The sequence below is a fragment of the Rhineura floridana genome, chromosome 2 (genome assembly GCF_030035675.1).
Source record: "Rhineura floridana isolate rRhiFlo1 chromosome 2, rRhiFlo1.hap2, whole genome shotgun sequence".
Taxonomy (NCBI): Eukaryota; Metazoa; Chordata; class Lepidosauria; order Squamata; family Rhineuridae; genus Rhineura; species Rhineura floridana.
Window position 1 is genome coordinate 206660782 of NC_084481.1, and position 23346 is coordinate 206684127.

Below are 23346 nucleotides of genomic sequence, written 5' to 3' on the forward strand. Positions count from 1 at the left end.
TCACAGTTAATACTTCCTCAGTGTTGCCAGGAGCAGTGGGCAGTATTCAATCCTAGTTCTACTCATAGTAGACCCACTGAAGTTAATAGATATCTCTAAGTTCATTTCATGTGGGTCTACTCTGAGTAGGACTTTTTAAAATACAACCCGCTATTTTAGCCATCAAATGCCTAGGTGAACATAAGAAGAACCTGCTGGATCAGGCCATGGCCCATCTAGTCCAGCATCCTGTTCTCACAGTGGCCAACCAGTTGCCCAAGAGAAACCTGCAAGCAGGACCTGAGTGCAAGAGCCCTCTCCCCTCCTGCAGTTTCCAGCAACTGGTATTTGGAAGCAGACTGTCTCCACCTATGGAGGCAGAGCATAGCTATCATGGCTATTAGCCAAGTTGGTGGCCATCACTGCCCCTTGTGGGAGTGAATTCCATAGTTTAACTATGTGCTGTGTGAAGAAATACTTTCTTTTGTCGATCCTGAATCTTTCAACATTCCACTTCATTAGATTCTACAAGTTCTAGTGTTATGAGAGAGGGAGAAAAACTTGTCCCTATCCACTTTCTCCATCCCATGCATAATTTTATACACTCCTCACTCTTACTCACCTTTTCGCTAAATTAAAATGCCCCAGATGCTGCAGCCTTTCCTCATAGGCTAGTCGCTCCAGCCCCTTGATCTTTTTGGTTGCCCTTTTCGGAACCTTTTCCAGCTCTGCAATGTCCTTTTTGTGGTGAGGCTACCAGAACTGTATACAGTATTCCAAATGTGGCCACACCATAGATTTATATAACAGCGTTATGACATTGGCAGTTTTATTTTCAGTACCTTTCCTAATGATCACTAGCATAGAATTTGCCTTTTTCACAACTGCTGCACACTGGGTCGACATCTTCATCGAGCTTCCGCTACAACCTTTAGGTCTTATTCCTGGTCAGTCACCACCAGTTCAGACTGCATGAGCCTATATGTTATGCATATGCTCCAATATGCATAACTTTACACTTGTTTACATTGAATTGCATTTGCCATTTTACTGCTCATTCACTCAGTTTAGAGAGGCCTTTTTGGACTCCTCGTTAGAAATCTGTTTAAAAAAGCTACCTTTCTGAGTGGAGTAACTGCTACTCGGTCAATAATCAAATACATTCAAACATAATCAGTCTGCATATTTCCTTCCCAAGGTACATATTTCTGAATGCTAGATTTCCTTTTAAACTGTGCCTAAATGCAGATCTCGGAGGCAATCCACACTTCACCTTTTATACCTGGATGCAAAAAGTACTGTACTCGCTGAGATGGCAAAATGCAAATAAGTGGTTTTTTTAAAAGAAATGACACACAAAACTAGGATTCGGTGGGCTCCAGGAATTGTGTCATATGAGACCCATGTCTCTTTCCATGGGGCCCAGTTTAATTCAGCAAATAAGAAGAGCCCTAGCACATTGGATGGTGTCCGCAAGGCGAAGTTTCCTGTGCCATGGAGGCTGCTTCCAAGGGGATGGGCCCAACATCCTTCTGGCAATGGTGGCTGTGGAAGGGCTGTTGACCCATAGGCATTACTGTCTCTAGTTGTTTTCCATAAAGCCTGCAAGTTTGGAGAAGTAACTGTTATCTCCTGGCCTGAGAGAGAGCAGACACCCAAGGCCAGCGGTTGTCATGGTAACGTGAGATAGCAACTGGGAAAGTTCTAACAGAGTCTGTAAGTTGTGTCTTCTGTATATTGCCTCTGAACTGAGAGGTTGTCTTCTGTGTTTACCTTTGGAGAGAGATGTACCAGAAGGGGGGGTGACTGAAGAAACTCTACATGTATTTACTCTTAAGCCTGTTGGCCCTAATGTCTTAATAAAGACTCTTAACCTGATCTAATGCATCTGAGAAGTTTCTTGCTCAACTTAACTCCAAAGTAACGTATGCTGTGTCACGCAAGAACCGCCACCATCAACAGGGTTATGGGCCCAGATCCACAGCGCGTTACACAAGAGTAAGTTGCTGGTCTGAACGGCAGACGGAGTTCCAGAGAGGGCAGCGTGATTGATTGTGCCAGACAGAGGTGAGCAGGATGGCTGTAAACATGTCTGGAGGCTTGCCGATGGAACGACTTAATGAAAAGAATTATGGCAGTTGGAGGCCAAGGATGCGTGCTTTCCTGATAACAGAGGATTTATTGGATGTGATTGAAGGAAACCCCCCGGCGGTACCGACCAAGGCCTGGAAGCGTCGAGACTAGAGGGCGCAGGCTTTTATAATCTTGGCTCTATCGGATTCTCAACTGATGTGTGTGAGAGATGAGCCGTCGGCTAAACAGATGTGGGACGCATTGCAGGATTTGTCCCAGGAATGGCAGCGGAGGCAGAAGGCGCAGAGAGCCGAGCTGATGGAAGCTGTCAGAAGCAAAGAGGCGAAAAGTGCCATGCCGAAGGAGGCAGTCGGAAGCAAGCAGGTACAGCAGCAGCTAAAGGCTTGTTATGGTTGCGGAGCTTGTGGGCATCTCCAGAGAGACTGTGCAGTCAAGCGAAACTCCAGGGACGGAGACTGGAAACAGGGAAGTGTGAACTTTGTTTGTAAACAGAAGTCTCAAGATTTAGGACCTGTTAACTGGATTCTTGACAGCGGTGCGAGCCATATATTAATCACAGACAGGAGTTTGTTTTACACTTCAGAAGATGTGCAGGACTTTGTTTTACTTGCGGATGGATCGCAGAAGAATGTGGAGGCTCGAGGACTGGTGAGATTTGATAAACTTGGAATACTGTCAGATTGTTTGTTTGTACCAGAATTGGCTCATAACATATTGTCAGTCAGAAAACTGGTGAATTGTGGGATGTCAGTCTTGTTTGACAGAGACAAATGTTATGTATTGAGGGGGCATGAAGTGTGCTTGCAGGGAAGCCTTAATGATTCACAGTTTGTAATAAAGAGCAGTCAAGCAGGGTGTGCTATGTTAAACGCTGAGGCACAGACACATCAAGGCTGCGTCCATGAATGGCATCAAAGACTGGGGCATGCAAACTTTGACACGATAAAGAAAACCCCAATGCATAGTGAAAACATGCGTTTGAGAAATTGTGGACAGTTAATGTTGGATTGTGATGCATGTCATAAAGCGAAAATGACAATTGCACCAATTAACCGGGAGGCTGAGAGAACCACAACAGCTCCCTACCAGCTAGTTCATGTTGATTTATCAGGGCCAATAAACACTTCACGAGGAGGTGCGAGATTCTTTATGGTACTGGTTGATGATTTCTCTAGATACACTAATCTTTATTTGCTCAAGCGTAAAAGTGAAGCTGAGCAGAAGCTGAAACTGTTCATTAAGAGAATCGAAACTCAACATGGCGTCACTGTAAAAGCGATACACTCAGACCAGGGAGGGGAATTCACGAGTAAAGCATTGAGTGACTTCCTTGAGAGTAAGGGAATAAAACAGAGTTTCACAGCTCCGTTTAGCCCGTTTTCCAACGGAACTGCAGAGAGAAAAAATAGGGTGCTTCAGGAAGCAATGAGAGCCATGCTGATGGATTGCAGTTTAGGGAATTTTTTCTGGGCAGAGGCAATTTTGTATGCGAATTATATTCACAACAGGGTGTTTCATAGTGCTCTTGGAATGTCTCCTTATGAGAAAATCACTGGTAGAAAGCCTAAAATACAACACATTCAAAAATTCGGGGCACGTTGCCATTCCACAGGGAAAAAGAAGAGGCAAGCTTGCACCCAGAGCACAGCAAGGTTTCGTTTTGGGATTTCAGAATGCATATTTCAGAGTTTGGTGTCCAGAAACACAGCAATTAATCCTGAGCAGAAGCATTAAAGTTGCAGAGAAGCCTTGGGATCAAAGGCAAACAGTCATTCTCACAGGGTCAAGTGACACACAAGCACAAACACAAGCGCAAACATTTAAACCAGATCTTGACCTAAAAGTGGAAGGCACACAAATTCCACTTAGGGATGCTTTAAATGAACTCATTTGTGGGAAACGAAGATCGAAGAAACGTAAGGCTGAGGAAATGGAGGATCCTGGGCACGCTGTGCCAAGCACAAGCACAAATGGGGGGGCAGAGAGAGCAGAAGCCCTAGTGCCTTTAAGACGTTCTACAAGATCAAACATAGGGAAACCGCCTGAACGATTTACTGTGGGGGTAATTACCAGCCCAGGTATGCATAAACAAGTTGAAATGGATCCTGAGACACTGTATTTGACTTGTGTTCAGCTGAAATTTGATTGAATAAAGTTCTAGCTAAATGTACAGAGATGTTCTGAAATGTACTGCAATGTACTGAGATGTAATTTGGATCTGTATGATGCAATGTATTGAAATGTATTACCTTTGTATTGTAGAAATGTATTGCTGAAATAGAAAAGTTATAGATGCAATGAAAAGTTTTGCAGTCTTGATGGAAAAAGGGGAATATGTTGGGCTGTTGACCCATAGGCATTACTGTCTCTAGTTGTTTTCCATAAAGCCTGCAAGTTTGGAGAAGTAACTGTTATCTCCTGGCCTGAGAGAGAGCAGACACCCAAGGCCAGCGGTTGTCATGGTAACGTGAGATAGCAACTGGGAAAGTTCTAACAGAGTCTGTAAGTTGTGTCTTCTGTATATTGCCTCTGAACTGAGAGGTTGTCTTCTGTGTTTACTTTTGGAGAGAGATGTACCAGAAGGGGGGGTGACTGAAGAAACTCTACATGTATTTACTCTTAAGCCTGTTGGCCCTAATGTCTTAATAAAGACTCTTAACCTGATCTAATGCATCTGAGAAGTTTCTTGCTCAACTTAACTCCAAAGTAACGTATGCTGTGTCACGCAAGAACCGCCACCATCAACATGCAGCACAGCACCCGGAGTCTCCAACCACTGAAGGGATGGGCAAGTGCTGAGGAGGAGGAGGAGGTGGGGGTAGCAGTGGTAGTGGTGCCGGCAGGCCCCCACAGCAACGAGGACAGGCAGCAGGAGGAGGTGATAGCAATAAAGACAGGCGGCAGGAGGAGGTGACTGGGTGGTTGAGAGGGGACTTTGTGAGCTCCTGGGGCCTTGGGCCAGTGCCTGACCTGGCTGCCCACTGGCAAAGGACCTGCATCCATGAATTTGTCTAATTGGAACATACTGCCAATATAATCTAAGAGACATTCAGCTGAAGATTTTGGATTTACTGTGTTGCAGGCAAGTTCAAAACCAGGCCAATCATGCACAATAGCTTTTCAAAGGAAGCAGAGTTTGCTAGTGTGTTTGCAAGATAAAATGTGGTTTTTATGTGTCTGATAAAAAGAACAAGGGAAGCTGTTGTGGTCAAACAGAATGCTTGGCCTCAATTCTAGATGCGTGGGTACTGGCTTTTCTCTAGTGCAGCCACTGGAGCCACAGCTGCAAGCACACTTCCTTTGTCCATCTTCTGTAGAAATTGTAAGCTCCTTGGGTTAACCTGAAAGGCATGAGTAGCAATCATGCTTTTCTTCACCAGGTCCAAAGCAGTGCTAGCAATCAACCTTTGAATCAATGGCTAAATTTTATGAGAGATGAAGATGACAGGGCAGAGCCATCATTGGCTCTGATGTGTACACACTAATTTCTTTTGTCCTGGGACCATCTCTGATCAAAGAGCTTTTCTATGTTTTGGAAGAACTACAAAAACTGTAAAGAGAGACAATAGTGGGATGAGTGTGCACACCAGGCTCCATGGCCCCTTTGTCATATCACCTTCAACTTTGATTTGGCAGCTTCACTGTCTTTCTTACCAGTGCCAGAGCAAAATCTGGCAGGTCAGGAATCAAGCAATCTACTTGCCAGGACAAAGACAGGGGGTAACGTGGAGGCCATGGGTGGACTCTGAAAAAGAATCTAAAGCGGTGGATAAGGAAATGTTTTCAGCCCAAGGGCCACTTTTCCTTCTGGGAAACCTTCCAAGGGCCACATACTAGTGGTAGGTGGAGCCAGAGGCACAAGTGGGCAGAGAAACTAATGCAAATGTTACCTTTGAACAGTAGGCTACTTTCTGCACACACTCATATGCTCCTCTTTACCTTCCATCCAGACAAGCAAGAGGCATTATCAGAAGGGAGAGTTCTGAAGGCCAGGTAGAGAGGCCAGGGGCCCCCACACTTGATCTAGAGTCTACTTCTTGTTGTTATGTGCGTTCAAGTCAATTACGACTTATGGCGACCCTATGAATCAGCGACTTCCAATGGTGTCTGTTTTGAACCACCCTGTTCAGATCTTGTAAGTTCAGGTCTGTGGCTTCCTTTATGGAATCAGCCCATCTCTTGTTTGGTCTTCCTCTTTTTCTACTCCCTGCTGTTTTCCCGGCATTATTGTCTTTTATAGTGAATCAGGTCTTCTCATGATGTTTCCAAAGTATGATAACCTCAGTTTCTTCATTTTAGTTTCTAGTGACAGTTCTGGTTTAATTTCTTCTAACACCCAATTATTTGTCTTTTTTGCAGCTTGTCTTTTTTACTAGCTTGTAAGAATACAATACTGGCCACCTGATATGTTGCAGAGTCAGGCGCAGTGAATTAACTGTGCACTCTTTCCTTAAATACAACCCTGTCTTAAGAACACCACTGGCCACTCTTCCCTGGGATAAGCACTGTGCTGTCTTCAGCAGCATCACACCACACCCATTTGGCTAACTCAAAATCTGGGACCTGGCCCAGCCTTACACTCCACCAGTTGGCAATAAATCCAAACAATTTCCCATCTGTTAAGTACATGCAATGTGGTAAGCAGTTTCTGTTTTCCCGGAGTGTGAAGGACACATTCTTTGGAGATGACTCTTTAGAAGCCCTCTCTAAAGAAAAACAGAAACTGCTCACCACATTGCATGTACTTAACAGATGGGAAATTGTCTGGGGTTGGGCCATTGTTAAAAATGTTTGCATAGAGACTGCTCATGTCGTAGCAATGTGCGGTGAGTACAGTTTACAGAACCTTGCAAGTGAACGACAGTTTGCCCTTGCACTTCTGCAGTAGGGCACATGCCTACTTTGTCAGGAGAGGAAATTATATGTGTGCATTTTCCCTTTTGATGATGGTGAGGGGACTCTTGGCCCTTCTCAACCCACCTGCTTTACTAATGGCCTCATGCTACCTGCATGTACGGAGAAGCAGCATTTATTTCTGTTTAATGAAGTGCTGATTGCTCATTGTCACAGGTGAGGCAAGCAATTTGGTGAGGGGGTGCCTTATGGGGCGGGGGTTGGCAAGGGGAGTGGGGGTGCCTGGGGGTGGGGATGGGGGTTGGTGGGAGTTGGCGAGTTTGGTGGGTTGGCGAGCAGAGCAAGCAACACAATAAAAATGCAATATATAAGAAATAAAAGTAACAATGAAAATACAATTAACAATCATAGAGCATCTAGCACAGTGCATTACAATTGCTACACTAAGCAGAAAGATCATTAAGTGGTCTGCCAAGACTATCAGCAGTTTTCAAGTGGTTCATGGGGAAAATTGTTTGGGAGCCACTGCTCTACTCTGTATTGTATTATATTGTCTCCTGATACAAAACCACCTTCTCTTCCATTTAGCCGTCAGGTGTTCACTGCACAAATCTAGGCAATTACTAGCAGTCTGTACCTAATTCTAAAAGAACTATAAATTTGGCCCCACGCGGTGTTCTCTTCTGTTTAGATCGGTCAGCCTTCATGAGAGGGTATTAGCACTATCACAAATCTCACTCAGACACATGTGCTTTTGGCACAAACTAGCCCGCCCTACATTATGTCTGCCCAATGCTCAGTGTTTTGAGTCTGAAGGTTAATCTGTCATTCTCTTCCTTACGAGAGTCGCTTGTGACAGCTGTTGCCTTTTGCCATCTCAAATGCACACAGATTGGCAATCACTGCAGACACCCCAAGCATGGCCTGGCTTTAAACAGATGCTGCAAAATCTCGCCTCAAAGTATTATTTTCTCCCCGGTACGTTGACCTCATAATGACATCCCTCATTTCAAATCAAGATGCATTTTCAAACATGGGATCTAGGAAACAAATTTAGGCATTTAGACATTGTGATAGTAATAGTTACAAAAGGAGGAGGAGGAAGAAGAGGAGAAAAATTGGTCTTCTTTGTACCCCCCCTTTACACCAGTCTCTCTTCCTCTCTCTCTCTCTCTCTGGCAGTCTTTGCCAACCTGGTGCCCTTCATATGTTTTATGCTACAATTCCCATCAGCCCCAGCCAGCACATGGTGATGCTGGCTGGGCTGATGGGAGTTGTAGTCCCACATATCTGGAGGGCACCAGGTTAGCGAAGGCTGCTCTGCACAGTGTGGCTTTTGATCTGTGAATGCCCATTTCCCCCCTCCCACTTTTCACATACTGTTTTGAGCTTTTTGTTGATGTGGGAGACCATGGGCAACAGGGAACTGGCAATAAATAGCAGGTTATCAACTTTCTCATTTGTTTTCAAAGATTCTCAGACCTGCCCCCTTGTCCCTCAGAGGGGGAAACAAACAGAAGGGTATGAGTAGGAAAAGCCATAGCTGCCACACATCCCATTGTTAGGGCTGGGCTGTGGGTGGCACTCTGAGGTGAATCAGCAGCTGGGAATCGTGAGACAAGTCAGTGGCTAGAACTAATGAGCAGGAAAAGAGGATTAGACACATTCATGGCATTTGTGCTCTGCCTCCACAGTCACCATCAGTAGGCTTCGGAATATCAGGTGCCATCCGCAGGAGGGGAGAGTGCTCTTGTGCTCAGGTCCTGCTTGTTGGCTTCCAGTCGGTATCTGGCTGGCCATTGTGAGAACAGGATGCTGGACTAGCTGGGCTATTGGCCTGATCCAGCAGGCTCTTCTTATGTTCTTATGAATCAGACTCAAGGAGCAAGCCAGGACTGGAGGACAAACCAGGAAGCAGGACTGAAGAACAAGCCAAGAATCAGGACCTACGAGCTCCCAAGAATACAGACACAGCTCAGAATTTCAAAAGACCATGTTGCTCAAGCAAGGCTCAGCTGAAAAAAGGAAATGTTTCAGGTTACTGCAGTGTATTATGCCTGCTGCCTTTGGAGAGGGTTCAAAGGCTGCAAGTAGTGCTGAATTCAGCAGCCAATTTGTTGACTAGGGCTGGACGGTCTGAGCATATAGCACCAATCACTGCATTGGCTACCAATTAGTTTCTGGGCCGTATTCAAAGTGTTAGTTTTGACCTATAAAGCCTTGTGCGGCTCAGGACCTCAATTCCTCAAGGGCTGCCTCTCCTCACATGAACCAACCTGGACCCTGCTTTTGTCACCTGAGGCCCATCTTTCAGGATACCTGAAAGATCATCTTCCCCTTGTATACCCAGTTGATTGCTATGCTCTGCAGGTGAGGGCCTCTTGCAAATACCATCTTATCAGGAGGTCCATTCCACACAACATAATAAGTGGACCTTTAGTGTAGTGGTGCCTACCCTTTGGAATTCCCTCCCCTTAAATAGTAGACAGGTACCATCTCTGTTAACTTTTTGGCACCTACTGAAGACCTTCCTCTTTTAACAAGCCTTTTAAGTAGAGGCCTTATCCCAGTCTGCATCTGTGCTGGAATTACTTTTTAAGATGTTTTTAAAGCTTTTTTTAAAAAAAATGTTGTTCAAGATGTTTTGTTTTAATATCTTGTTCAATATATGTTTTTTTAAATATGTTTTTAAAGATGTTTTGTTGTAATATATTTTAAAGTCTGTTTTTATGATGTTTTAGAGCATTTTTAGTTATTTTGTTTGTCACCCTGGGCTTCTACTGGGAGGACGGAATATACAGGCGAAATATAAATCTAACAAACAAATAAATAAATCTCTGTGTGCCTCCTCCAAGGGAGGTGTGGAAGGTAGCGGCATGAGAACAGGCCTTCTCAGTTGTAGTTTCCTGTTTGTGGAATGCTTTCTCCAGGGAAGTACACCTGGCGCCATTATTAACTCTTTTTCAGTGCCAGGCAAAAACATTTTTATTCACCCAGGCTTTTGGACCTTAATCTGGAGGGTTAAGTATGTTTGTGGCCTCCTCTTATCTTTTTAGTGGAGTGAGTTGAGTTGGATCTGCCCTTACTACCTATCTAATTTAACAATATAATATTTTCCTAAGCCATCATGCCATCAAGCAGCATCATGTGGGGGCGGTGGGTGGTATGGCAGCAAGCAAGGCAAGGGCATCAGGGAAGCAAGGATGGCTGGGGGGGGGACAGGTGACCAAATGAGCGGGATGGCCATGTGCAGGGCAAGCAAAGTAAGTGGGCAGGTGTGGAGCGAGCAAGCAAGGGGAGGGCGAGCAGCCAGGGGGAGAGTGGCAGCAGCCTGGGCAGAATGCAGGTAAATGCTGAAGGTGGGGAGGTGGCCTAGGTATGTTGTATGGAGCTGAACGGCAGTGCTGTTTGTCAAGGGGGAAGCGGTGGTGTGGGGTAGTGCCACAGCACAGAAACAAGCGAGGGATGTTAGCGGGCCCATAGTAGTCAGCGCACACCAGTGCCTGGAGGCACTGAAGGCAATTGCAAGGTGGGTTGGCAAGCGAAGTGGGGTGTTGGGGGGGGCATTTGCAGAGCTTGTAAGATTACTTTTAAAAAGGAATAAACTACAATTACTGTTACATGGCTCAAAAAGGAATAAATTACCATTACAATTACAATTGTTCTGAAAGGAATTGATTACTTTAACATCTCAAAACTAATTACTACAATTATGGTTAAGTTACTTAAAAAAGAAACCTAGAGTGCCACTGCCCACAAGATGCTGGCCTTGGCTACTGCACACCAAAGTAGCTTAAAACAACATTAAACACACACACACACACACACACAGAGGTAGTAGAACAATTTTATCCATAAGATAGCAGTGGTGGTCTCCATTGGTATGGTGGGCGGGGAGGAAGGCCACTGCTCAGATCTTTGTGGGTCAAACCAAGTGCAACCCCCCACACACACACACTCAGCCAGCAAGTTTCATCTCTTTCATTCAACCATCTCCTGGACCCTGCCCTGTCACCAACTAAGGCACACCCACCCAAGGAAACATTCGCCTCTGAGGTGCAAACACACAAACAATGGTCTCTCACATCCACAGTTCTTTATCTCCATTCTGCTACTGCTTCCTTCTCCTCCTTCATCCATATCCTTGCACTCCGGCTACTTTCTCCCTCCACTGCATTGTTCTCCACAACCATCCATTTTTCAAACAATTGTTTTCTCCACTCCACCCCCATCTCGCTCTCCACCTCCTCCCTCCTTGCCTCCTAAACATCCACAGAGCACAAGAGAAGAGCAATGCTGTGCGGAACCCCAGTTTGAGTCACATGATTTTCATCCATGAATCAGAGGAGCAGAAGGCTTCCCCTGCTCTCTCCTCCCCCCAGTAATACCAAAAAGTAATGCTGGAAACATTACAATTACTCCTCAAAAGTAATAAAATTGCTCCTCATTCTATTACAATCAAAATGTAAAGAAATTACCCACTCATTCCTCAAAAAAGTAATAAATTACAAGTAATTAGTGTTTTGTAACTAATTACTTCTAAGCTCTGGGCATTTGCAAGAGTGTATGTTTCATAGTCCGTGTGTGTGTGTGTGTGTGTGTATGTGTATGTTCCTGGGGTTTGGGGGTGTTTGGGGGTGCCTGGGGTGTGTGTGTGTTTGAGGGTGGGGGTTGGCCAACACAGTGAGCAGGGGACAGATTAGCATTTTGTTTACTTTTGTTCTTATAGTTTTTAAAGTTTGTTTCAGTAAGTCATTTTGATACACTTCTATGAAAAAAGTTACATCATCATCATCATCAATAATAATAATAATAATAATAATAATAATAATAATAATAATTTATTTTTGCTTTCTGCCCAGAAATATCCAATGTTGAGACTGGACGGGCAGATTCAGTCTAAAAGGTTCTTCACTGAGATGCCTGCCATCCAGCATGTCCATCACTGGAAGTATTCAATGCTAGTCCTACTCAGAGTCGATCCATTGAAGTTAACAGTTATGTCTTAGATTCATTAATTTCAATGGGTCTGCTCTGAGTAGAACTTAGTTGAATACAACCTGTTGTCTTTTTAACATTTTATTTTAACAAGGATAGTAACCTCTCACAGCGACACTAGATATTAGATTCTTTCCTTCTTGGTTTCTCTTATTATATCAAGGGAGCCCTTCAGCCAGTGTACCATCTGTAAGGGTGTACTAGTCTGCTCATGAGTGAAGAGCCCCTCATTTGTTCTAGTAAACTCCATGAAAGGAGAAGAGAGGCGTATTCTTCCCGGTTCACAGCGCACAGCAGTCTCCTGGATCAAGTAAGGTTATAAAAGGCTGTAAATCAGCATGCAATTTGGCTGCTTATTCGTAAGGAAATATGTTATGGTTGTGATGTGACTAATTGCACTGATACCTACAAGACCCCAAAGGCAAATTATCATGCCACTTTTTCTCGCCTCCAGCTGAGCTGACTTTTAACTCATGTCAAATAAAGTACAGTGCTTTGATGTAATTACTATGCCATTAATTAACCCATATTCCCAGTTACTCTTCTAAAGTCAGGCTGCTCTGCAGAATGCCACACGAGCTTAACCTGTAGACAGCCAGGAAGAAAGGTGGTAGCTGTCCAAGCAGACCTGTAGCCAAAACATTTGTGTTGGTAGATGTTGTGAGCTTGACTGTTGGCATGCTAGGATCTATGGCCAGCCATACTGGGCAACCGTTTTGCTCTATTTTGGAGCAGTTGCAGTAACTTCCCATAGGCTACATTTCCAGCAGACATATGAAAGGTTATCTTCAACTGGCAGATACTCAAGAAAAAGCACCCTGCATGTTCAGTGGGCATGGGAGGGGGTGTGTGGGATCCAGTGGAGGCTGGTGCCTTTTGGAACTGGTGGGGTGGATAGCAAGGAGCCCAAAGTAGGTAGAACCAGAGCCAATGGCAGGCTAGTTTTCTTGTTGTGTCCCTACCTTCCTCTCTGCTACATGCTACAAGGGCAAAACTGGGATTAAGGAGGAGGCTGACAGCAAGAAGGCAGGCAGGTGGAGCTGGCTGAGAGTAGACTTACATTGGTGGGGCAGTGTCCCACTTGCCCCAATGGGTCAGCCTGCACTGGTGAGATCCCATCCACTGGCCATGCTCTACGATGCTGCGTATTCAGCGTTAACGTGAAGGGGGACTTTGCACATATTGATGGGAACCCTGATTGGCCATGGTTTCCAAATGCATAGAGTGACTCTGTGCACATAACTCCATGCCACGGAAGTCTTAGAGGAAGCTCTTTATTTATTTATAAGATTTCGTACCCGCCCTTCAGCATCCTCCCAGGATGGTTGGTCGGTTATTCATTAATTTAAAAGCATTGACCAACTGCTTTAATCATTGAAAAATCTCTAAGCAGTGGATAACATAAAAACAATATAATATCATTAAAATAAAAATACAAAATAAAACCAGTAAAACAATGGTAGAAAAACAACAGGACAGACCAAAGCAGTGCATAGTTAAACTGTGGAATTCGCTCAGACTGGAGTCAATGATAGCCACCAACTTGGGTGTCTTTAGAAGATGATTAGACAAATTCATAGAGAATAAGTCTCTCAATGGCTACTAGCCATGATGGCTATGCTTAGCCTGCATAGTCAGAGGCAATATGCTTTTGAAAACCAGTTGCCAGAAGCCACCGGAGGGGAGAGCGTTCTTGCCCTCGGGTCCTGCTTGCAGGCTTCCCGTGGGCATCTGGTTGGCCAATATGAGAACAGGATGCTGGACTTTGGCCTGATCCAGGCCTTTGGCCTGATCCAGCAGGCTCTTCTTATGTTCTTATGTTATTAAATTTAAAAAAAAAAACAAGAAAGGGAAGTCAGAAAAATGAAGACAGTGTCTATTCTTATGGATCAAGGAAAAATCAAAGATGCGTCTTTACAAGGCATCTGAAGCAATTGGTGGTTGCTGCTTCATGTAAGGTTACAACAATACAATCATACAGTTATAAAAGTAGGTGACTTTATTATTTCTCTTAAACAGGAACAGAACAGCAGCAGAAAACTTCTGGCTCTACCTAGATACAACTGTAAGTCCAGTGTCACCTACTGGCTATAATTAAACTACCTATACGGGTCGCCATAAGTTGTAATCAACTTGAAGACATATAACAACAACAACAATCTGTACTCACACACATAACCCCCCCTTCACATTAAAACCAAATGTGCAGCTGCTGACTGGTGCAGTGGTGCATTAGCATTGACGGAAACACAGCTGCTGGATGCAGTCACGCTCTCCCCACATATTCATTGAATGTGTATGAATGATTGTCTCAACACCCCTACACACAAACAAGAGGTGTGTGTGGGAGGGTCTCAAACAGGGGAGCCAAAATGACATGAAATGCAACAGGTACATGGTTGGCAACTTTTCTATGCACAGGTTAGAAGTATCCAAGATCAGCACAGTGGCCATTCATGACATGATAATATGATCCTCCTGTCCTAATATAACGCTGGTAGGAGCAGAGGAACATCCTTACAATGTAAGCCAGGAAATGATCCCAGCAGTGGCAGTTGGTGGTTCCATGTTAGTGGAGTAGTAGAATCCGCTCCGGGTTTTAGTCCAAACTTTCAAGGTGCTTCAGCGCATAGTTAAACTATGGAATTTGCTCCCACATGAGTCAGTGATGACCACCAACTTGGATGGATCTAAAAGAGGATTAGACAAAATTATGAAGGAAAAGACTATCAATGGCTACTAGCCATGATGGCTATGCTCTGCTTCCATAGGTGGAGGCAGTGTGCCTCCAAACACCAGTTGCTGGAAGCTGCCGGAAGAGAGAGTCCTCTTGTGCTCAGGCCCTGCGTGAAGGGGCTGGACTAGATGGGCCATTGGCCTGATCCAGCAGGCTCTTCTTATGTTCTTGTTCCAGTCCATATGCAAGAAATGGCTCTGACAGAGGGAGTGGTTGATTTCTACCTGAGCAGCAGGAATGAATAATGAATATGTTTTTCCATGATTATTTAATAATTATTTAATAATTAAAGAAAGGGGCCACTGGCTTAGATAGATGCTGCTGAAAGTTCAGGGAAGAAAATTCTGGAATATAGGAGGCCAGGCCTATACAGTAGCGCCACTCTCCCCCCACCCCCACACATACGGCCTTGAGTCAAAGACTGCGTTATCCAGAAATCAATCATAAAAACAAGAGAATCCCCCCCCCTCGCTCCTGTTTGAGCAGGGGAAAAGCCCTGCCCGCGGACTAGCTGGAGCTGTCAGCCTGGGGTACTATTCAAAGCACAGAAGATATAAGCCATTAGATGCCCATGGAGTAAAATAGAAATGACCTGCTTCTTGCCACAAATCCTGAGACTTGGCAGAGACAAAGGAAGCTCAAAAGCCGTCCTGTTTTTCTCCTCCTCTTTCTCTCTGCAGCTACCTGCAGTGTTTGCAGTGGAGTCTGATTAAACAGCTGGTTAAGCTTTTTCACAGCCTGGCCTCTAGATGTTCTAGCTGTGGAGAGCATTGCAGGAGCCAAATGTGGCTTCCACTGGCTCCCTTAACCCAAATGACTCAAGACTTGGACATTTAGGGACGGGGTGGGGGAGAGAAGATCCACTGGGGACATCACCAGTTAGATGTAAAACTGTCTTTCTGCTTGCATCAACTGTGTGTGTTGTTCTTTTGAAGGAAGGGATTATTTTTCTAACAAACTTTTAAGAAGGGGCATTGTGTTTGTTTATTTATTTGTTAGTTGGGGAAAGAGGGGAGCCCAGTTTTACATCAATGCTGCTGGCACACCTGAGAGACACACACACAAAAGGGGGGTGTTGCTTTTTTCATGAGCTTTTCAAAAATGAAATATTTGATCAGTTTTCAAATAGTCCTCTTTCACTATCCTGCACTGCATTAATAACCTAACTTTCTTATTAAGGGGCACGGCTCAGTGGTGGAGCACATGTTTTGCTGCAGTTTTGTTTTATAGGTTATTGCATAGCTTTGATAATAATGCTTTGTTCTTTTCTCTGATTGTATGCCATGCTTTTTGCTTTTAAATTTTGTAAGTCTTTTGAAGACTTTGTGTGTGTCAGGTGAATCATAAATTAAAATAGTAATAATAATAATGTTTCTGTTAAGTTCTTATTTAATGGAAGGCAGGTTACATCAGAAGGTCCCAGGTTCAGTCCCTGGCATCTCCAGTTCAAAGAATCAAGTAACACATGATCAACTAGAACAATTTTTCTACTTATTTTTGGTTTTATTTTTTCTCAGCTCACCACTTCCTGCCTTGTGTAACATCTTGTCTTCTGAACAGTTCTGCAGAGCCTGAAAGCTTGCCACACTGTTGTGACTTTTGGGTAGTCCGAATGAACGCATTACACAGTGTGACAATGCCCACACTTTGGAACTCCCAGCTTATTGACATCAGGCAGGCGTCTTCGCTGTACTCTTTTCAACGCCTGTTAAAAACATTTTTGTGTAGGGAAAATTGTCCAGGCATGTAGAAATTGACTTAATCTGCTTTTAGCCTCATGATATTAATTATATCTTGATTTTTTTTAAAAAAATCTGTTTTCATTTTTGTCTTTTATTAACTATTTTAATGTTTTATTTATTTATCTATGCTTAAAGGTTCTATTTACAACCAAATGGTGCATAATTTTTTAAAATAAATAAATTACCTGACTCTGGACTTGGGAAGTTTTTTCTTATGGACCAGTATGACTGCCTTTGCTTTTTTAAAAATGACAACTTTGTTTCTTTTCTTTCTTTTTTTCATCTTTAATTGGGAAAACATCTCAGAATAATACTGTATTTTTGTTCTATCTATATTTATATTTGGCTTGTACCAAATTGAAACACACATTCAAATCCTTGATCCTTTTACTTTGAAATGCAACCATATCATTATCAAAATCATTCTTCCTCTTCATACTCTGGATTAATTCAATAGGTGTTTTCAGTCACTACTCTTTATACAGTACAGCTATAAAAATTATTCCAAATAATCTATGCTACTTTTATTTATTTATTTATTAGGTTTATATCCCACCCTTCCTCCCAGGAGAAGCTCCAGTTTTTGCTTTACGTCCTGTATCTTGACATTTGCACCTGTCTGTTTGTCCAGTTATTCAGTGCTAGTATCATTCTTCTGATACTCTTTGTAGAACCATGAACTCATATGCTCAGTATCAACATCAGTTGCCTGATTTACCCTTAAATCAATTTTCTTGGGTTGTTTTTTTCCCATCTATTCCTTTTGATTGGGAGGCTGATATTCGTACATTTTGCTCTTTGGTGGTAGATGTGATGCGTGCTGTATCTGCCTGTCTGAGGAAGCTCCTCTCATTCAGAGAACTTCTTCCTAACTTGGGGCTAGGGCTGGGGGAGAAATTAGATTCAGTTCTCATTTAAAGACGAACCTATCAATTTGCACTTTCAGAAACAACACATGAACCAAAACACAGCCAACCTTTCAAATTCACACTTCTCCAAATTTTGCAGTGCAGTTCTCCAGCCAAGTAAAAGATACAAAAATCCATATAGTATTGTAAAGTATGCATAAAAATGCATTAATTTAAGGAAAATTGTTTTGCAAAAATGAGTATATTAGGCAAAAGTGCATGGGGAAATGTGTTCATTAGGAGAAATTTACACTAAAATGCTGATGAATTTTCGTGAGGATTACGTATCACAAACTGATGTAGAAAGTGAAGAACTGAAATTAAGACCTTGGGCTCATTGAAACGACTGTTTAATCAGCGATATGATCGCTTTGTGTCTTCGTTAATATTCCATGGTCCATACGACATTGCCCATTTTCGCGGATGTTATAGCATTTAAATCCGCATCTGCAGTATCGCAAAAAATGTGATTTCCTTTTTTTAAACCGGGAATCACCCGCTTCAACATAGCGCTAGGATGCAATACCCCGGACTTTAGCGATGTAGGCTGTTCATGGGCGGTCCTTGGCCATTTCCCCACACCCCTTCCGTCATTCCCATCCAATCACTTTTGCGCATGTGCGCGAATGTCCAGGGGAAGAAGCCCGGGAAAAGTGAACCAATCAGGAGCGGAGCTGGGAAAAAGCGAGAAGTATGGGTCCTCCCCGCTGCAGGTGTGGGTGCAAAAAAAGCATTGCTTTTATATTGGCAAAGAGTGAACAAACAGGCTAGTGGGGACTGTCAGATGACAAAGTGCATATGGAAAACATGGATTATCAAGGTCAGTTTGGACGAGCCCTGTGAAAAAATGAAACTGAAATAGACAAATTTGCCCATTTCTATTTATGGGGCACTTCCAGACTGTCATTATTTTCAGGTACAATTCAATTGTTTGCAAATCCCTGCAAATTCAGGTTATCTGGGAGTGTTCTTGGATGAGGTAAGAAGGCTGCCTCCAAGTGCCAAGCCAAATTAAGGCTTATCCGGAGCACACAAATACGTGGACTCCTGGAGAGGAGCTCACAGTCTCTTTGCTTCTCTGTGGTTCTTTTTGCTCACGCCACAATAAGCTAAGCCAAGGGTTGGTTCAGCATGTCATTGAACCGGACTCATGGTTAAGCTCTCTCCTCACTATCCATGAATGGCTGCCAAGGACAAACCCTCTACTGTGAGCCTGCATGTTTGTGCAGTCCTGTAAAGCTTCCCATGTCGTGTGAACCAGGCCATTACATGTAAGCACACGTATTGGAGCATTGAAAGGGGTAATTTTGAGTGGAGAAGCTATGAGGGATGGGGCAGCGGGGTCACTTTGGATCTGCCCCCCCATTTCCCTACTACAAATTGCATCCCGCACCTCTTTTTCATCCTGCAGGGTTCAAAATGTGACCTTGCCTATGTTTTGAGCTGGTTGGGGGGGAGCAATTTGGAGCGGAGAAATGGTGTTTGAGGAACAGTCAAGCACGCCTCCACCCCTTTTCTGCCCCTAATCCCTTCTCTCCTACAAAAAAAAGGGGGGAGGACGCCTCAGAGCTCTACTATGCTGTGTTTGCATGTAGCGCTAAGCAGTTGCTTTTGCAATAACACTGCAGAGGTACAGTTGAAAATGTCACTCTTTGCAAATTCTGTTGCACCTGCTCCTCACATCTGTGGATAAATCTAACTTTAGGAAGAAAACAATCTGAATGTTTATTTTTGAAGTGTTAATGATCTTCTTGCGGACCCTCTGTAGGGACTCGGTAACAGATTTGTTTGGTTAAGTACTGGCCTGCTGTAACCTGCCCTCTGTGATGTATTCTGAAAATAGTGAAATGTGTTCAGAATACTCCTTTGTTTGCGGAACAGTAAATTGCTTGTGTGTATGTGTGTGTGTGTGAGAGAGTGCGTAGGTGTACATGTACAAAATAAGATTAAGTCAAAGGAATTCAATATAACAAAAAGAAGGCCTGGTTGATGCTGGAGTGTCTGGATGGCAATGGTCTCCCTACCCTTTCCACAAGGAAGCTCTTGAATTTTCTCTTTCAGATGAGCTAGTCTCTGCTGTTTTTCAAATAAATAAATAAATTTCATATAAATCCATAATTTAAGTCTATTATATATTTATTAGACAGCCAGTGTGGTGTAGTGGTTAAGGTGTTGGACTACGGTCTGGGAGACCAGGGTTTGAATCTCCACACAGCCATGAAGCTCACTTGGGTCAGATACTGCCTCTTAGCCTCAGAGGAAAGCAATGGTAAACCACCTCTGAATACCGTTTACCATGAAAACCTTATTCATAGGGTCGCCATAAGTCAGAATCGACTTGAAGGCAGTCCATTTCATTTTTTAAATATTTATTGTTAAAGATTATTTAATTATTTAGAAGTTATTGTTTAATCATTATCTTCAGTTACAATTGAACAATACTGAACCTTACCAAATATGAGTACAATTATATAATCAATAAGCAAACATTTTGTTGACTCTATTTTGCTATTTCCTTGAGTGTTTTTGCCTGGTTGGCATGAGTCCTTGAACTCTGATAATGTCTCTTGCTTGCCTGGAATGGGCACAGAGAGGGGCATGTGATTGTGTGCAGAAACAAGCCCACTGTACAAAGGTAAAATTTGCAGCCAATTGCTCTGCCCCCTTTTGCCTCCACCCACTCCTGCCCACCTTTGGCATGTGGCCCTCAGAAGGTTGCCCACAAGAGAATAAGGCTCTTGGGCTGAATGAGGTTTCCACCCCTGTGGCAAGGAATGGCAGCACAGGGATCTTGTGTTTCCCGACACATTCGGCTCAGTAATCAAGGGGGATGCAAGTTTGTTGGATCTGAAATGAACTGCCCTGCCCTGCCCTGCCCTGTGTGTGATTTTTTTGGAGTGTTTCCATCTATACTTTGTCCAGCTCAAGCTGCTACAACTGCCTCACAAGGGCATGCTTGTGTCTTTTCACAGGCCTGTCACACAAACCAGTGAAGAAGAGGAAGATAAGAGCCAGCCGGGCCAGCTGATTGCTCTGAGGAATTGCTTTTCCCTGCCAGGCATCAGTGTCCTTGAGAAGCTCATCCAAACATGCCCAGTTTGGCTTCAACTGAGCATTGGCCAGGAAAAGGCTGCCCAGATACTCTGCAAGGAACCCGCAGGGGTATGTCTACCCTCTTCTCTAGATAATACTGTTTCCGACTGCTTGAGGGAGATGACTTACAGGATTAGATCAAGGGAGGCCAATGTGGTGCCTTCCAAATGTTGTTGAACTCTAACTCCCATCAGTCCAAGCCAGCCTGGTCAGTGATTAGTGATGATGGGAGTAACAAGTTAACAACATCTGAAGGGCACCACATTCCCTACACCCAAGCAAGATTATCTTGCTGAGGCTTAATACAACCAAAGTGATATTTGACTTTTATTTTCGAGTTTTGTTTTGCGTCCCACTGCTTCCACTTCTTTAGACTTTTATAGGACATTGAGAGGGGCAGTGAATGATAGCTTTGCAATAGATGAGTGTAAGGGGGAAAACACCTTTGATTTATTACTCCTGGATCCTGAAATAATTGTTCTAGTATATCTGAAGATATACTATCAGAAAATATACAGTATAACAACCCTAAAATGCTAACATAACATCATGGCTAATCCTTAATCTCTTTGTATAGATCTAGATATGTTTGGTATAGCAAGACATAGGATTGGGTCACCAGTTAGGAAGTGGTTGATTAGAAATTCGACCCCCTTTCCATTTCAAACACATGATGTCTGGAATTGTACAAATAAGTATGAATAAGATAGTATCTGCAGGAGGCCCTTGCCTGCAGAGCGTAGTGATAGATATAAAAGGGGTGAGACAATCTTTCAGGTTTTCTTGTCCCAAGCTGTCTAGTACTTTATAAACCAAAAAGACCCCTTGAAATTTAACCTGGCATCTTCCAAACCACAGTGATAGTGTTATTCCTAAAAAAGTTTGAAGGGATAGATAAGATCTTCATAAGTATTTTCAGAATCCTAGATGAACCCTTTAATTTGATTCTGCAAGTTAATTCTCATGTTTTTAATAACTGGTTTATTGAATCAGATCTAGCTCAGTAGATTTCCTGCATCGGAAGGGGAATGGACTAGTTGACCTTTATGGCTCCATCCAACTCTATGATTCAGGGATGAGCAAATCTGTCAGTTTTGGTTTCTCTCAGTTTCTCATTTCTTCAGTCTTAAGTTCAGTGTGCCACATTTCTCTCATGGATGACAGAGGTCTCCACGTGGGTACTATAGCTCCCCCTACAGCTCGAAGACAGGAAATGCTTCAGGAAATGTTTTTTGCTCCTCCCTTCCTGCTGAGGCTCAGTTTTCTTTCCGGTCTCAGCTCGGAACACACCCTTTCTGGCTGTCTTCCTTTCTGGCCTAGCTTCTCTCCTCCCTTTTGCCTATATTCCAGGTTTTTTCGGCCTATCTTCCAGCTATCTATTTTTCTACTTGTTTTATAATAATAAAAAAATATTTTACTTACCTCTAGTTCTCTGTCCTTCTTGTTTCACTTTCATTTCTTCTGCCTTCCGCTCCCTGCAAGCATGGAAAAGATGGCATCTTACTCTTTGAAGAAGAAAAAATATTCAAAAAAGGCAGGGCAGTAGTCAGCCTTGGCTACAGTCAGCTCCCACCCGCCCCAGATTCCCGACAATGCTCAGCAGCAGCTGCTTATTGGCGGAGATGACCCTCTTGAGGGCACCTCTTCTCGGATGGACTCCATCGCTCCCCGCAAGCTTGCCAGAGTCAGTGAGTCCCCTCCACTTACCTCCTTACTGCAGGGGCTTTTAGCGGAGCCGTTTTGGCCGCTCGTGATGCAGTGCCCGCCATTTTGTCCGACAAGCACGAGGCGGCTGCCATTTTGGATCGGCACTCGCCCGCCGCTTTTCAGGCTGCTCCTGTGCTACAACAAAAAGGACACTTATTGAAGCGGATGCTTCCCATGACTTGCCTTTACTCCTGCCTGAGAATAGCGCTGCGGTCCTCTCAGCGACACGACCTCCGTGCTCCCCAGAACCCCCCCCCGCCTTGTTCCTATTGGGCCTAGGGAACTGGAGCGTCTTTCATCTGAAGATGAGAAGCAAAGGAGATACGTTTCCCCAGTTCAATGCATGCAGATTACCCCCCCATCCCAGCCTGGCTCTAATGCAATGCCTCAACAAATGCAGTTGTCCCTATCTGATCTGCTAACCCCTGCTGTATTGCAACAGCTTAAGGAGGCCATGATTGGGGAGCTTGTTACAGAATTAGCAAGCGGCAGGGCATCCAAAAGGCATTCTCTGTCCATACAGGATAATGCAGACATAACACCCCCAGCCTCCAAAAGACCCTCAACTGCACATCCACACCTTGATAGGATACCTTCACCCTCCCCACATGCTGTTGCTAGAGGCCGCAGCACTCAGCAAGGCCTCTGTTTAGACGCAGGCCAGTCTGATGACGACAGAGATCCTGATATTGAAGAAGGGGAATGGAGCGAAGGCTCATATATGGATGACACTGAGTCTGCTAGATTATTTGTAGAGGCTCATTTTGCCCCTCTTTTCCATAAAGTAGTGGCAGCTTTGGACTTAAATGTGATGCAGAAACAACAGGAGCCCTTATCTAAGAGCTCTCTAGTGTTCCCCGTCCCTAAGCCTTCCACTAGATGCATGCCTTTGCCCACCTCTTTTAAAAATATTATGAAGTTAGAATGGGACTTGCCTCTCCAATGCAGAAAAGGTACTAACTATGCCAATAAGTTTTATGTCCTACATGCTGACGTTATGAACCAGCTTCGCATTCCAGCTGTGGACGGGCCCATTTCTGCTCTACTCTCCCATGCCCTCTTGCCGTGGGACGGAGATGCTCAGTTAAAGGACCCCATTGAGCGCAAATCTGATGCAGCTCTGAAGCGCTCTCACGAAGCTAATGCGCTCTCAATAAGTGCCTCTACTTCGGCTTCTGTATTTGCCAGAGCAGCGCTGTTGTGGACTGAAGACCTGCTTGACGATGTTAACAGA

General features: G+C 43.9%; 1 protein-coding gene across 2 annotated transcripts in view; it reads left to right on the top strand.

Moving 5' to 3' along the window:
- Positions 1–23346, top strand: part of RIN3 (Ras and Rab interactor 3) — a 130126-nt gene that overhangs the window by 6377 nt on the left and 100403 nt on the right. The window contains exon 2 of one of the 2 annotated variants that reach the window (XM_061611989.1): positions 20285–20474. The exons of the other annotated variant lie outside the window; for it this stretch is intronic. Within the exon in view, the coding sequence (XP_061467973.1) occupies positions 20285–20474 (190 nt within the window). The remainder of the gene's footprint in view (positions 1–20284; positions 20475–23346) is intronic. 2 annotated transcript variants of the gene reach the window in all.